Source organism: Bidens hawaiensis, unplaced genomic scaffold (genome assembly GCF_021521415.1).
Source record: "Bidens hawaiensis isolate Kalapana, Puna unplaced genomic scaffold, B.hawaiensis_p1.1 tig00006520_1, whole genome shotgun sequence".
NCBI lineage: Eukaryota > Viridiplantae > Streptophyta > Magnoliopsida > Asterales > Asteraceae > Bidens > Bidens hawaiensis.
This window is the reverse complement of record NW_027491437.1, coordinates 59,888-76,962: the sequence shown is the minus strand read 5'-3', so window position 1 is coordinate 76,962 and position 17,075 is coordinate 59,888. Positions and strand designations below refer to the sequence as shown.

The 17,075-nt window shown below is 37.9% G+C and overlaps 1 protein-coding gene and 1 pseudogene across 1 annotated transcript; one reads left to right on the top strand and one right to left on the bottom strand.

Moving 5' to 3' along the window:
- Positions 1 to 7,817: 7,817 nt before the first annotated feature.
- LOC143632674 (uncharacterized) lies at positions 7,818 to 8,426 on the top strand. The gene is made up of 2 exons (XM_077101135.1): positions 7,818 to 7,999; positions 8,117 to 8,426. The coding sequence occupies exons 1-2, from the start codon at positions 7,818 to 7,820 to the stop codon at positions 8,424 to 8,426; spliced, it is 492 nt and encodes a 163-aa protein (XP_076957250.1).
- Positions 8,427 to 13,172: 4,746 nt separating this feature from the next.
- On the bottom strand, positions 13,173 to 15,372 carry LOC143632616 (UPF0481 protein At3g47200-like; annotated as a pseudogene).
- Between the last annotated feature and the right edge of the window lie 1,703 nt (positions 15,373 to 17,075).

Sequence of the window (17,075 nt, the reverse complement as noted above, 5' to 3'; positions counted from 1 at the left end):
GTAGTTGCCACCACAGGAACAACTGTAGCGCTTAAGCTTGTAGTCTGTGCTGTAGAAGGGACCAAAAACATACCAGACAAGGCAGGTGGAGCAAAACGTACCAACCGTGAAGTATCTCCAGCTCCTACACCCATACCTGTCCTTTCCCTTCGTGAACGCTTTCTCACCAGCTGCACAGCTTCTTCTTCATCATCTTCCTCGTCGTCGTCGTCAACAGTTCTCTTTTGTTTCCCAACTGTTCTCTCATGCGTTACCATCATCCGTCTAGCCTCTTCCATCACATCATCAAAGTCAGCCTGTGGACCCGAGACTTGAATATTCTCTTGAGGATCAACTCGGTCCATATCAAACATTCCTTGGCCTCCCAACATGGCATCAAGGTCAATCTCTGCAGCTGACACATCAGCAGATACAGCAGGCGCAGCTGATACAGCCTGGGGTGCTGCCGCCTGTTGTGGTCTTGGGTCTCTGAACTCGTCCCCTGCCGCAGGCACATACTCCGGGTTTATAAGGTACCCAAAGAGCGGAGTATGCCTGGGACGCAGCTCAGGCTTGCTTCTGCGCTGGAAGTGCGACACTGTGCAAAGATACGTTTTGTCACACTTTCCACGTATCGAATAGGGCGTCGTTGAGGCAGCGTCGGAGCCACATGATTTAAAATCATCTGTAGGAATCGTGGATACATTATAAACCGCTCACGCGCCACAGCCCTTCGTTGCCTATCGATCTCGTAAAAGATCATCTGGCTGAAAGAATATCCTTTATTATAAGTCAACGCCGTCATAGCAGACTGCATTGTCGCACCCATACCATCAGTGCCTGCCTTCCGTCCTGACATACATACGATCATGACGTGCATAAGGAAGCGCCACTGATCTAAAAGGAATCCCTTCCTCCGTTGTGTGTCCCCTAAGGGTCCAGAATACCCCATCCTGAGGAACGCCCCATCACGGAATGGCGCAACAAACTCCGTTGGGTCATCCCTCGTCTCTTCACCAAACCGCAACAGACGGGTCTTCAATACGTCGACTTGCAAGGTGGAGGTGGTGTGTAACACCGACATTACTAGTTACCAATCGCCAAAACCAAGCAATGGACCTGCTGAGCTTTTCGACTATGTTAAGCTGTTTAAGTCATTTAACATCCCTAATTTGGAAATTTCTGAAGAAGAAGAAAGAATTGCGTCGAAGATGATACTTGATGAGGAAGAGAATCTATTGCAACGACAGCTTATTGAGAAAAGTCAACCTTCCACATCAAACACTATTGATACCCCTGCTGCCTTACCTGAAGATGAGTTTATCAATCCATTTCACTCTCAGCCAGAAACAACCATTGATGAGATCTCTTCAAATTTGGAAGATAATTTGCATGTCGGTGCTGTTCCGACCACGAGAATTCACAAAGATCACCCATTGGAGAATATTATAGGTGATGTGTCCTCCAGTGTACAAACCAGAAGTAGCTTGAATGAGCACACCTGTGTTTATACAAGCATTAAAGAAACGGGTATAATGAACGAATGTTTGTACTCCTGCTTTATTAGCCAGATTGAACCGAAAAATTATCAAATGGCTCTTAAGGACAGCTCGTGGGTCGAGGCCATGCAAGAAGAGTTGGCTCAATTCGAGAAGATGGAAGTCTGGACTTTGGTTGAAAAACCAAGGAATGTGCATGCTATAGGCACAAAATGGGTGTTTAAGTGCAAGAGGGATGAAAAGGGGATTATCATTAGAAACAAGGCAAGGCTGGTTGTTAAAGGTTTTAATCAGCAAGAGGGTATTGATTACAATGAGGTGTTCGCTCCTGTCGCCCGGTTGGAAGCGATAAGATTGTTTTTGGCGTTTGCTGCATGTAAGAGAATGAAGGTGTTTCAGCTAGATGTGAAGAGTGCGTTTTTAAATGGGAAAGTTGATGAGGTTGTGTATGTTGAGCAACCTCCGGGTTTTCCTGACCCAGACTTCCCAGATCACGTATACAAGTTGAGCAAGGCGCTGTATGGATTACATCAGGCACCTCGTGCCTGGTATTCAACGTTATCGGACTACTTGCTCGAGAATGGTTTTGAAAGGGGTTTAATTGACAGCACACTGTTCGTGAAGAGAGAAGGAAGCGACTTCCTACTAGTTCAAGTCTACGTGGATGACATCATATTTGCTGCATCAAGAGTCTCCATGTGTCAAGATTTTGAGGATGTCATGAAGAAAAGGTTCGAAATGAGTGCTATGGGTGAACTAACTTTCTTTCTAGGATTGCAGGTTGATCAGAAGAAGGACGGGATGTTCATTCATCAGACGAAGTACGTTCATGATGTGCTCAAGCGATTCAAGATGAAGGACAGTTCTCCATATGACACTCCAATCTGCGTCAATCACAAATTAAGCGCTGAATCAGATGGTGACGCAGATGTGGACCCAACTCTGTATCGGGCGATAATAGGTTCATTAATGTATTTAACTGCTTCTAGGCCTGATATAATGTTTGCTGTTTGTCTTTGTGCACGTTTTCAGGCAAATCCGAAAGAATCTCATTTGAAAGGTGCAAAGAGGATACTACGGTATCTCAAGGGCAAGCCGAAGCTAGGGTTGTGGTACCCGAAGGAAGGAGACGTGGAACTGGTTGCTTATACTGATTCTGATTATGGAGGGTGCAATCAGAGTCGGAAGTCGACAACAGGAGGATGTCAGTTTCTCGGTGGAAGATTAGTTTCCTGGCAGTGTAAGAAACAGACGTCAGTTGCAATCTCGGTACAAATTTTTTTTTTTTTTTATTTACAAGATGGAGAAAGAAGAGAAAAAGATGTATGAGGCCGAGAGCAAGGCCCATGCTGCAATTACTATGGCTCTTCCTCAAGAGATTCTTCATACATTCAGGAAGTACACTTCTGCACGAGAGCTTTGGGATGCTCTTGAGAATAGATTCGAAGGGAACGTGGGTATTCGTGCCTCGAAGATTAAGCTATTAAAGACCCAGTTCTCTGTCTTCAAGTATTTGAAGAACGAATCGCTCGATGATAATATCACCCGATATTATCATCTAATGACAGAGCTGAACAACTATTCTATTGCTTACAGAGATTTAGTTGAGAAGCTTCTCGATGCTCTCCCACCGAAGTGGGAAATGTACACTGTTCTAATGAGGGAAGACAAAGACTTTCCTGATTATGACTTGGAGACAGCAGTAAACAAGCTCAGAACCTTTGAGCTTAATATGGTTCGTAAAGAGACACCAACGGATCAGGTTCAAGACCCTGGTATGTATGGTGCCAAAGTTATCTCAGGCTCAAGTTCGAAGTCTGAATCTGCTGCTTACTACTCCAAATGAGAGTCAGGTTCTAACTCTTCTCATGAAGGAAATGTGTCAGTAAACATGACCGGTGATGTTTGCTTTGTTGCTGGAGGATCAAGTGCTTCGAAACCTCAAGCATCCAAGAGTAGTTTCTCTCCCAGTGCGTCAAGCAATAACTACTCTAAGATGCCAATGAGTGTCAAATCTGCTGAAGAGCAGTTTGCACTCTATGCATCTTTTATTGCTTCTTACAAGAACTACATACAAGGGAAGATTGTGGACCCTGCTGCTTTGGAAGAAGACTATGACCAGATCGATCCTGATGATCTGGAGGAGATGGATCTGCAGTGGCAGATGGCGATGATAGTCAGAAGAGTGAAGCGTTTCATGAAGAAGACTGGCAGAAAGTTCGTAGGTGGAAAGCCAGGATTTGATAAGTCAAGGGTGAGGTGTTACAATTGTCAACAAAATGGACACTTTGCAAAGGAGTGCACTAATGCACGTGTAGAACGTAGTCAGGGGAGGACTACACAGCAAAGTGGAAATAACAATGGGAATAATGCCATGATGTCTGATGCTGGTGAATACAACTGGAACATGTTCTCTGGAGAACTCTTTGAGCAGGCACACATGGCAAAGGTTGCAGCTGAAGAATGTATGAAAGCTGCTGAAAATGAAAAAGCTTTCATGGCTGATGACCAGAACTCCGAGGTATATACTAAACCTATCTGTACTAAATGTGAGAACTTGTCTGAACAGCTTGCTACAATTACTGATCAGTATGTTAAGTTGGATGCCGAATTTAAAACCTTGAAAGAAGATCATCACTTCACAAAGAAAAGAGAAAATAATTATAAAATAAAAATTAAAGCTTGTGAAAAAGACGTTAAAAGTTTGAAAACAAAATTAGCTGAGAAAATTGATGTGATCGATCTAAGCTACGAGGTTTTAGAAGAGAAAACCAAGTTAATCGCTGAGAAAGAAAAACAGATTGCTGATCACCAGGTAAAAGTGGTGGAACTAAATAGGAAACTGGAGCAATTCCGGAATTCCTCTGCTATTCTTGATCACCTCGTTAGTGATCAAGGTTCCTCACCTAAGAGGGGAGGAATTGGTTACCATGAGGTTTCACCACCTTATAACCATAATTATACTTTCAATCCTAGTGTTCATGAATCTGTTAATTTTGTAGCTGATCAGACAGGTCCTGCTAAGGAAACTGGTAAAGTACCGGAAGTTAGTAAAGGCGAAACAAGTTCGCCTGTCTCAAAAGTTAAAATTTCTATTTCAAGTCCAGTCTCATCTGATTCGGATAAGTCATCCAAGTCGGGTAAGACAAAAGAGAAGGAAGTATTACCCACTAGTGGAGAAAAAGTTAAATCAACTAAAAGGAGTACTCCACTCAACCCATATGTCCCACCTTATGTGAGACGTACGGTTGGTAATACTGCCTCCACATCTAAAACATCTGCTGAAAAGAAAGCTGATCATAGGTGTTGTTTTAGATGTAATCAAACAGGGCACCTTGTTGCTGATTGCCCTCTGAAGCAGCGTTTCAGAGAGGTGAGGCCCTCGAAAACTGAGACTAAGGTTTTTGGTAATCGTTTAAATGTTAAAAATGAAAACCATTCAAATTTGAGAGATAATACAGGTTTTCAAAGAAACACATCTCGTTTTTACACTACTAATAACCAAACCAAATGCTATAATTCTTTTGATTCTCTAAATGTACGTCGGTTTGGTTGGCCTCACTATCAGTCTCCAAGGAGGTATCCTGTTAGGACTCGTGGAAATTTTTCTAATGCTAACTTTGGTCAGCCAAGGTGTGTGAGTTCTGTTAAGAAGGTTAATCGACCCAAGACCAAGAGGTCTTGGGTCCCCAAATTTTAATAATCTCTTTTGTTTGTGCAGGAACAGTTGAACAGGGCTTCCAATAATCTTTGGGTTGTGGACAGCGGCTGTTCCCGGCACATGACTGGTAACAAGAATTTGTTACAAGATTTAAAACCTGTTCAAGGAGCGAGAGTCAGTTTTGCCGGTGAGAGTGGAGGCAAAATAACAGGAAGGGGTACGGTAACTAACGGGAAGTTGACGTTAGAAAATGTGAACTTTGTTGAAGAACTGAAGCACAATCTGCTGAGTGTGTCGCAGATTTGTGATAAAGATTATACCGTACACTTCACGGAGAATGATGCGATTGTGTTGAAGCCTGGTTTTCAAATACCAGAGGAGTGGATAGTAATGAAGGCTCCACGTGATAGAAATACGTATATGATGGATCTAAGTTCAACTGAAATGTCAACGGAAGAATCGTGCCTTTTGACGAAAGCAAGCGAATCGGAATCTGAACTGTGGCACAGGAGAATGGGGCACATTCATCTTCGGAAGATGAACCATATTGTCAGACATGGGCTTGTGTTGGGTGTTCTCTTAAAAAGTTTCAATTTTGAAGACAAATGTCTTGCGTGCAAAAAGGGAAAGCAGCACAAGAAGTCCCATCTCACCAAGAAAGTAAATTCAATTGCCAATACACTAGAGCTGCTTCACATGGATCTCTTCGGTCCTGTGAATGTAAGAAGTCTAGGTGGTACAACTTATTGCTTGGTGATCACTGATAACTACTCACGATACTCGTGGGTATACTTCCTGAAATCAAAAGACGAAACGGCTCAAATGGTGAAGAATCTGATTACCAAAGTTGAGAACATTATGGATAAACGAGTGAAGTTCATCAGAAGTGACAATGGTTCCGAGTTTAAAAATTTTGAAATGGAGATCTTCTGTCTGTCAAGAGGGATTGAACACCAATTCAGTGCTCCGTATACTCCGCAACAGAATGGAGTGGCTGAAAGGAAGAATAGAACTTTAATTGAAGGAGCCAGAACTATGCTGGTTGATTCGAAGCTTCCGGTGGTGTTCTGGGCTGAAGCTGTTTCTACAGCTTGCTATGTACTGAATAGAGTTTTAACGGTAAAAAGACTTAATAAAACATGCTACGAGCTTATGCATGGGAGAAAGCCCAATTTGTGTGGACTTGAAGCTTTCGGGTCCCCGTGTTCAATTTTAAAGGCACATTCAAAGTTTGGTGAAGCAGCCGATGAAGGAATCTTAGTCGGCTATGAAGTTGGGACTCCCAACAGGCGTGTCTTTAATACAACGAACGGCAAGGTTGAGGTGGTATGTAACACCGACATTACGAGTTACAGATCACCAAGACCGAGCATCGGACCTCTTGGGATTTTCGACTATGATAGGCTCTTCAAGTCTTTTAACATACCTGATTTGTTTTGTACAGAAGAAGAACGTGTTGCTACGAAGATGATTCTAGATGAGGAGGAAAATTTGGTACATAGACAACTATTTGATGATTGTCAACCTTCCTCATCTAATTCTATCGGTTCCCCTGCTGTCTCTCCTGAAGAAGAGTTTATCAATCCATTTCACTCTCAGCCAGAAACAACCATTGATGAGCTCTCTTCTAATTTAGAAGATAATTTGCATGTCGGTGCTGTTCCGACCACGAGAATTCACATAGATCACCCTTTGGAGAATGTTAATTCTGAAGTACCTAATCTATAAAGTTACCCTTCACTAAGTTTTGCTACGAAGATGACATACAATGACTGTTCTAAGGCCTTTTAATCACATCTACTTTTACGCACCATAAAAAGTTACCCTTCACTAAGTTTTTCCTATTTGGTTTTCTTAGTAAGGTTTTTAACGAGGCAACATAACTGATACAGTAACATTAGTTTATCTTATAGGTCCCGAAGTACCGATTTAACATCATCCTGAAGCATGTTGTTTGTTATGTACAATATGCGATGCACGATTTTTTCCCTTTAGCTATGGTTTTGTCCCACCGGGTTTTCCTAGTAAAGTTTTTTAGCGAGACAACATCATTAAACGTATTAAATTATAAGTTAATATCCTTGAAGGACTCGAGACATTAATTTGTTCCATAAAGAAAGTACAGAGTCCCATGTTATGTTTATGCAGGATATCCATCAGACTTGCACTGAGCTCGGCTATAATTCCAATACGCTTTCACTTATAAAGGTCAATGATCCAACACTTACAAGAGGCAACATAACTAATCCAGCAGTATTAGTTAATATCGGTTCAGAAGAACCGAGCCAACATTATCCAGTAGTGTAATGTTGATAGTGTATAATATAAATGTACGAGGGGGAGAGTGTTATAAACACATACATTTATGACCCAACCCAATGTTTTATGGCTGATGTAATCAGTCCATGTGTCTCTATAAAAAGATCATACTCAAAGGTTTACCATAATAGCAGTTTATGTTGATGGTATCAACATAATAGGATCTTCTGAAGATATAGAGAAATCTGCCTAATTATTAAAGAAATAATTTGAAATGGAAGATCTTTGCTTGACAAAATTATGCCTCGGCATGCAGTTCAAGCATCTGTGCATTGGCACATTCATCCACCAGTCAAACTACATCCAGAAGATGTTAGTTCGTTTCAATATGACTAAAAGATCATCCGTTTAGCGTACCTATGGTTCATCGATCGCTGGATCCACATAAAGATCCATACCGCCCTCAGGAAGAGGGAGAAGAAGTATTTGGTCCAGAAGTACCATACTTAAGCGCAATCGGTGCCCTTATGTATCTTGTAAATAATACGCGACCTGATATTGCATTCGCGATTCACATAAAGCAAGATCTCAAACAGGTTACGTATTTACTTATGGTGGCACCGCAATTTCATGGAAGTCAACTAAGCAAACATTTACATCTTCAAATCATGCGGAACTGATAGCACTATGATGCCGGTCGATAATGCGTATGGTTAAGGTTAATGATTAATCACATACAAAAAGCATGCGGATTAGAACAAATCAAGAAAGAGCCGACGGTTATCTATGAAGACAATGCTGCTTGTATAACTCAAATTAATAAAGGCTACATCAAAGATGACAAAACAAAGCACATCTCACCAAAGTTCTTCTCAACATATGACTTGCAGAAAGAAGGGGAAATTGAAGTTCGTCAGATCAAGTCAAGTGAAAATCTAGCTGACATATTCACAAAATCTTTACCTAGAAGTAATTTCGAGAAGTTATCACAAATGATCGGACTTCGAAGATTGAAAGACGTTAGTTAAATTGAGGGGGGGCACTATACACGCTGTACTCTTTTCCTTGACTAAGTTTTGTCCCATTGGGTTTTCTTAGTAAGGTTTTTAATGAGACAGCATAACTGATCCAGCAGTATCAGTTTATTCATAGGTCCTGAAGTACCTAATTAACATCAACCTGAAGCATGTTGTTAATAGTGTATAATGAACGATAATGTATATCTGAGGGGAAGTGTTATAAAATCATATATACATTATATGTATATGGTAGTTATATTCTTATATATATATAGTTTATTTATTGAACATTAATGATATCTTCATTTAAGAATATACAAAGTCTCTTCATTTTTCTCTCTGGTTCATTATATGATTGAGTTTTTCTTAACTTTGTACTTTAATAACTGTATTTATACACGTGGTGTATAGATAAATAATTCAGGTTCGTGTTCTAATATGTGAGAGTTCCATAACAAACTAAACCATGTCGAAAAGATGGTGCCAAGATAAATAGGATATCGATACTCGAAGTTTTGTGGATGTGACAATGACTTGTTCTAATTAGGACTACCACTGCCTGCGGCCATGCATGATTTAACACTCTAATGCACGAGCCATTAATCTTGGACTAGTTTTAATTCTGATTAGTGGTCTTTAACTAATGTTGGATCAATTTTAATTCTGGTCAATGGTTTTCGGCAAGTATCAGTAATAATAATGTTTTTGTTAGACGTGTTTATTTTCATATTAAGTATTGTGATTATTACACACAAAAATGGGAAGAATGTTTCTACTGTGTTTTGATTGTTACTAAGGTCGATTAGAAGAAGAAGAAGAAGACGACATATATTATTAGAAAATTGTTCTATAGAATTAGAATGGTGATTTCTAACCTATTTAATGAATGATTAACCAGTTTAATTAATGAAAAGTACGCAATGTAACTTTTTTTTTAATTTTATTTAAATAGAGAAAATTACTGTTTGCGTCCCTGAAAAAAGACACAATAAGTCCCCGAAAAAATTTTTAAACTGGTTGAATCCCTATGGTTTCAGAAACGAACCATTTGAGTCCCTGCCGTTACTTAATTTTCAGGGTAAACTTTCATTTTACTGAAACCACAGGGACTCAAATTGTTCGTTTCTTAAACCACATGGACTCAAATTGTTTTTTCTGAAACCACGGGGACTTAACCAGTTCAAAAAAAATTTCGGAGACTCATTGTGTCTCCGCCCTAAAACCACAGAGATGCAAACAGTAATTTTCTCATTTAAATAATTAAAGTTAGTAGGCCAGGAACCATTATTATTATTATTAAATGAAATATACAACGGTGTTACAAAAAGAGATATAAAGTAGCTAAACGAGTCGTATTCATGTTTGATACTTGTGTTAACCGTGTTGTCTTTGATCTGTTTAACACGATAAGACCTGTTTCGTGCGCACAAAATTTAGAGAAGAAAACTAGTCAAATGTTTCCCAGAGATGCAAAATTAGTCAATGGCAGCTATAGTCAGATATTTTTAAAACCCTTGATTCCTGCAAACATGCCATTGTAGCGGGTCGACATTTCCGTATGCCACTTATTTTAGTTACATAATTGAGGTGTTAAATATGTTTCTTGAAATATATTCTTTGAATTCAATATCCAATCGGCTTAGGTCACGTTTGGTTTGGTTCATCGAAACTTAAGTAATTGGATGTTGAAAAAATTGTTAAAAATGAGATTCTTCCTAATTTTGTACTTTAATAATTGAATTCGTACATTTGGTATATAGATAACTATTTTTCAGATTTGTATTTTACTACATGAGAGCTTTGCAACAAACCAAACCCTGTAAAAAAAGGATCTAAGATGAATGTAATATCGATTCTCAGAGTTGTGTGTTTATAGGAATACCAGCTTGCTCTAATTGGTGGTACCACTACTCTACATGAGTTACTATAATGCACAAGGCGTTAGTCTCAGAGCAATTTTAATTTCGGTCAATGGTCTTCAACTACTATCGTTATGTAGTGGTGTTTTTGTTGTACCATATTTAATTGTGTTTATTTCAGATATAGTTTTCTATTATGTTGAGTATATAATATATAAAAATGTGAAGAATTAATATAAAATATTTCTATTATGTTGAGTATATAATGAGCACTAAGGTTCATTATCATGCGCACCAAAACTTACTAAAAAAAGTGAATTGAGGTGGAGGTGAGAGAGAAAGTATTCTTGTGGATGTGCATGTGTAGAGAGAGAATGGTGATGCAAGAAGTTATTGTGGGACTAGCTCACATAATAAAGGTGTAAGCCTTTTAGATTGAAGGATCGTGGGATCAATTTCAAACTATAGAGAAATTTTGGTGTAATCTAAGAGTTGGTAGATATTGATGTAGTATTTGCCATTCATGAAGTCTACTATAAGGAAAAATAAATCATCGTTCCTTTTTAAAAATGCTTGTTACCTGCGAACACCCCATTTTAGCGAGACCGAAATTTCCATACGCCACTTATTTTGATTACAAAATTGAGGTGTTAATTAAATATGCTTCGTTAGTTTTAATCTATTACTCAGCTCGGTTTAAAAAAGAAAACAGCTGAAAATTCAAGTTGGGTCAGTTATTGGACTCATTGGTTGGGCTAAAACCTTGTAAGATTTAGTAGAATCATATATCAAAGTTTAAAACATTAAAAACTTAAATTAAAGTGATTAAAACTAAAATTTTAAACAAAGAACCTATTAACCGGAACCTGGTTACCAGGTAGCGTTGCAGTCGTCGGTCAATCGAAAGAAAAAGGTTTAGGGCATTATCATGTCAGAGTCGGAGTTTAGTCGGAAAACACTACAAGAAAATTGCTCTGATAAGACCGCCTTTACCGACCATATGTGGCCGGCACAGGTTTTACCGACCACATGTGGTCGGTATAGGTTGGTCAGTAGAAAGCGGTCGCTATAGGTCAAATTTGTGGTCGGTATAAAAGCGGTCGGTATATGTATACATTTCCCGACCACAAGTGGTCGCAAAAAGTTTTGTCACGGTTTTTTTTCTCATTTAAAAATAAATGTAAAATAAAAATGTAATGTTCCCGCTAACTTAAATTAAAAAATAATTAAAATTAAACCAACCTATACTGACCATATGTGGTCGGTATAGGGTTACCCAAACTACATCATTCCATTTCGTAGCTAATAAAATTAAAAAAAAAAAAGAAAAATTATCAACCCTATCCCGACCACATGTGGTCAGTATAGGTGTCGTGATAACATTTTCACCCCGCTAAAGATTAAAAAAAAATTAAAAATAAAAGACATTTACTTTTTCCCGACCACATGTGGTCGGGATAAATTTTCACAAGGTGTCAAAATTCCCGCTAAATCTATCCCGACCACATGTGGTCGGTAAAGGGTTGGTCAGAAGTGAAATCTGGTCAAACCCTTTCCCGACCACATGTGGTCAATACAAGTGTTATATAGCGACCACAATTGTGGTCGGTATAGGGGCGGTCGTGTCAGAACAGTTTTCTTGTGGTGGCCGATATTAATTAGGCATCTCACGAGATGTATTTTGGCCTCTAACAAGATTGTTTGGCCAAGTGACAAAATCTAGTTGTTTAAAAATCTCGCCGAGTAATAAATTAAAAGTCACGTTTTAGGGTGGACGTGATTGGAATTGTTTGGTTAAATGGGCAGTTTTTCTACATTGACCGATCAAATGGATTTTTTTGTCATTTTAAACCTAGGCCTTAACTAGACTCTTAAGGACACTGACAGAAAAGATTAGATATTATGTATGTGCTAACACTTATCTTGTGCAGGAAAATCTTAGCTACTTCAAAGACAATATTAATTCCATGACACCATAGTAGTCACACAGTGAGGAATCTGGGCATGAAATGTATAAGCAAGCAGTCCAAATGTAAACCCAAAATTTCAAAGATATGTTTTAAATAGACAATCTATAAAACTTATTTATTCATATCCTAATACAATTACAAATGCCTGAAAAGGCAATTATTATAAGCACAAATCCAAACATAATTCAAGTACAACATTACATAAGTAGATATATGTTACATTATAAGCACCCAACCATATGAATACCGAGATGCAAATTACTGCCCACATGACACCTGAAAATATACAACAAGAACAACTTGTTACCGTAATGTTAAGTACACAACCATATAATAATAACTGGAAAAAAATATATTTAAAAACTACTACAAAGACGTCTTAGAAATTAAATATCAAGTCCATTGTAACTTTTTAAGCTTACAGTGAGGTATCATAGCCTTATGGTCCTTCAGTTTTGATCTTTCCTGCATGCACCATTTGGTTAGCATAAGGCAGTGGTTGGAACTAGGAACATGCAGAGACTTGTTTCTCCGCACCCTCACTGTATGCTTATGATCAATAACTTTATAGGTTCCAACAGTTATCACCAAGTACCCAATGTACTGACACAATCCGATATACTACAATATACGGATGTGGGTTGAGTCAGCATAAAACATCTTTTTGTTCGATTTTAATTTCCCTCTAATCGATTTCACATTCTTGACATAATTTAGTTTATGGACTTATTTAGTTAACCCAGCCCAAATTTTATCATTTAACTCAATTTATGTTTCATCAGCAACCAATCAAACTTAACACGTTTTAAATTATATTAGTTATGATTCTAATTTTTATGAATGATAATAACTCTCAAGTACATCAAGTCTAAAAGTGACAGAAGAAAAGAATAAGATAAAAACTTACAATAAAATATGTCTGTGCTTCATGCAGGATTAATGGTAAAGATGGTCTGAATCACTGTTAGAACAAACAGGATTATTCCAGCAACTAGAGCAATCATACTCCATGGGCTACTGAAGTAATTCCGCTTCATCTTGGCTATATTTTTCGGCCAGTAACCTTCATAGTACTTATGCAATATTTCCCACTGATCTGCATAAAAGAACCCATCAAGTGTAGCTTCTCTGCATATGTTGTTGATGATGTTAGCAACTTCTACATTTGAACCCATAGAATTAACAATGACTCTCGAGTCTACCAATTTGGCAACATCTTCTTGAGAATCCACAAGTGTATCCATGGCAAAGGCATATGATGAAACATAAAAATCATTTGTACCCGATAGCTCGTATGCAATGAGATTCCTTAAAATACACTCGGTAATATCATCAACTTCTAATGTCGGGATTCTGAGAGTTGGCTTCCTCCAAGACCAAAAAAAACATGCAAACCAATGTAGTTTCACTTCCATCCCCAACAGCCATGTTGGATTATTGCAAGGTTTTATGTTCACCCCTGCCAGGTCCAGATCTGAAACCGAATGTCGGATTGTCCAGGTGAATTCACAGTTTGAGGCGGAGGCGGAGGCTTGTAACATTTATGTAGAATACTAAGAATATGATGAGCATTATCAACGGAAATATTTTCGAGTTCTATAGCTACTTTAATGAAGTTGACGTTATTGAGAATTGGATGGATAAGTTTCGGAAGGGAGACATTAGGATCAAGTTTCGATACAGTGCACTGGAATATATCATCAAGAACAAAGAATGGGATCTGGTTTTCTAGCAATACCAAATCACGCGATATGTTTGTCGATAACAATGTTCCTTTTTCATATAGTTCCACACTAGAATGTTCCACACTAGAATCCCACACCTTGAGGAATTCAAGTATGAAACAAGCATCCATGGTCATCATGTCAACAATTTCAGCATCACCATAGGTCTTCGTCCAAACGTAACAAGCCTTGATTTTTTCTATTGACGCGTACACCTTCTCTACGCATAATTTCAATATTTCCTCTCGTGGGTATTCTTCCATGCGTCGCATTAGGTTAGTTAGATACCTTACTTTCTGCCCTTCAAATGCTTGCACCTTCTTATCTTCTCTATGCAAAGGTCCAATAGAGACCACTCGAGGGTCGAAAGAGCTAGGGCTCAGATCTCGTAGTGCAGCGGGTGCCATAAAATTTAATAGGGGAAGTTGGTTCGTACGGCTCTCTTCCTTTTTGACATGATAAAGAAGATGCTGGACGACACTGTCTTGAATCATGTCTTCGTCTCCCAACTTGGTTCTCGATATGATCTCTAAATTAATAACCACATGAGTGATCCACAACGGTTAACAAATGGTCATATCAACCGTTTAAATGTAAAAGTTAAACCAAAAAACACATAATCTATATGTTAAACCCTGTTAAAACCTATTTATAACTTTATTACAACTTATTTGTATTCGCTGACCCTTTTAAAATAAGTTTATCACAAATCGCCAACCGGTTTAGAATAACGGGTTGCATGGGTCATGTTTAGGTTATATGGTATTAAGTGTCTCAACAAGATAAACTTTAAGCAGAAAATGGAGCTCTCTTGTTGGTTGAAATGAGTGATTTCTATTTTGGTAAACTTTTAAGTTATAAGACCCACCATATCATTGATCATTTATTATTATTATATAATTCAAGAATAAAGAAGAAGAAATTTGGATGAACCCAAAAACATATTTCATTGATTAATCATTGAATGTTTACCTGGTTCTGTTTATCCCGATTCTACATATATATACATACGCGTTGATTGGGATGAATCGACACAACCATAATCCGATTTGTTCTATACGAACTATACACAACTCTAACCCACAACTTTGTATGTTCAGATTTGATCACATAATGATCTAACTTGAACAAATCCACAACTATAAGTTTTAACTAGCTTTTTTTTTTCTTTGAAAGACATATGCTGCAATGACAGCGGTGTCTCTTAACTAATTATAAGAAATTAAGCTGCACTTCTTTTACCATTTTAAAATCACAAATCAGCTAACAGTTTACCAGGTGCCTTGTAAATCGATGGTGAAATCCGCTCTGTATGGTTGTCTTCATCATTTTCTACACAATCAAGACGACTTTGGATTTGAATCAATTCTGCTTCTCCAAATTTCAAATCATGTCTTTCCATAGTGAATGCTCTTTTCTTCTATGATTATGAGTTAGAACAGAATATAAGTAGTATTGTTGAAAATTACTTAAAGATATTGTAGTTGTTCATTTGATTACTTGATTGAAATAGGAAAAAAAAACTACAATTGGCTGTTGGCGTATTCAGAATGATAAAATAGCACATTCAATAAATACCAATCTGAAACTCAGAATATAAGGCGAAATAGCCAATGACTTTTTGTTTGTCAGCCAAAAGAAAAAACTAAAAATCACAAATGCAAGACCTTCAATCAAATGGTTGTGTTCTAGTCTTACTTAAGACATGGTGATAAAATAAGGTGGGAAAATATTAGCTGTTCAAAAAGAAAAATAAAAAAGTACGTAGCAACTATATAAATTTAGCCTTCAAAAAAACTTAAGTTTGGTTTACCACTTAGAAGATCTCACTATCCAGCAGCAAAAGAGGGAATATCTGATCGGTGGAGTGTTTCCTTGGATATGAAAATGAGTCAATGGCTATTTACTATGTAGTATTTAAACGGTTGTTGAAGCGAGTTATTTCTGTGGGGCTGATATTTATTTTTAGAGCATTCACATCACGTGCCCCATCACTGTCGGGTCGAGGCCTGTGATTGTATTTTTGTCTTGCTTGATCTCTCTGTTTTGTTCGGAAAGACTTCCGGCGACATCCACATAACACTCACGAATACTTATAGCTTTGATATAGAAGGAAATATAGAGCACAAAGTTTGCAACGGAAACAACATGATTTTAGCATAATTGCAATAAAAGATTTATAACTTTGAATAACTAAATGTGGAGGTTTACTTGGCTTGGTCTTCTCCTTGATTATCGTCTCCAATACCCCCCCCCCCTAAAGCGAACGGGTGGCGGTATGGCCGGCCTGGATAGGAGCGCAGGGTGGTCGACAGCCCTCAGGCCGATCACCTCGCTAGGCCCAAAATTTTTGTATATTTTTATGAAAAAATTATGTATTTTTAATATTTAAATCAAAGTACTCAACTCATTTTTTTAGAATGACAACTTTCTTGTATTCAGGTTACCGCAATATTCAAATTTGGAGAGCCCCGATGTTGTATTAATTGGGTTCATGGCCGGCTGGAGGGTAGTGCTGGTCGGGGCACGCAATTTTTAGGGGGCAAAATTTTTTGTATCTATATTTTTTATATATACATTTTAAAATATAAAACTTATAAAACATGAATTTCTCTTTACCATCTTATAATTATTGGGCCCAAAATTCTTTTTTATCTATAATCCATTTAATCAAGTTTAAATTATTGGACCCAAACTAAAACTAAAAACTAAAAAAAATAAATAAATAAAAACCCGATGCAAAATAAAAAAAATAGCAGTCGATTGAAATTTCTCTTTAGTTCCTTTCTTTTTTGCGAATGCTGAACAACAACAAAGCCAGCCGGCCACCACTGTTGGTTCGCTACTAACCACCAGGCTCCTCTACGGTTGACCAAGCTAGCCACCAAAGACCAAGCTAATTTTTTTTCCAATGTTAGGAGAGTTTCACGAATCATTGGTTAATCGTTAGTTATTACAGTATTTCATTTTAATAATATATTTTTCAATGTTTATTGTTATAACATTAAGCCTCGCTTAAAAAAATTAGCTTATATATTCCGTTACTTGTTAAGGCTATGGGCCTTTTTATTTTGGCTCGGCCGAGGTAATTAAATCCTCGAAGAC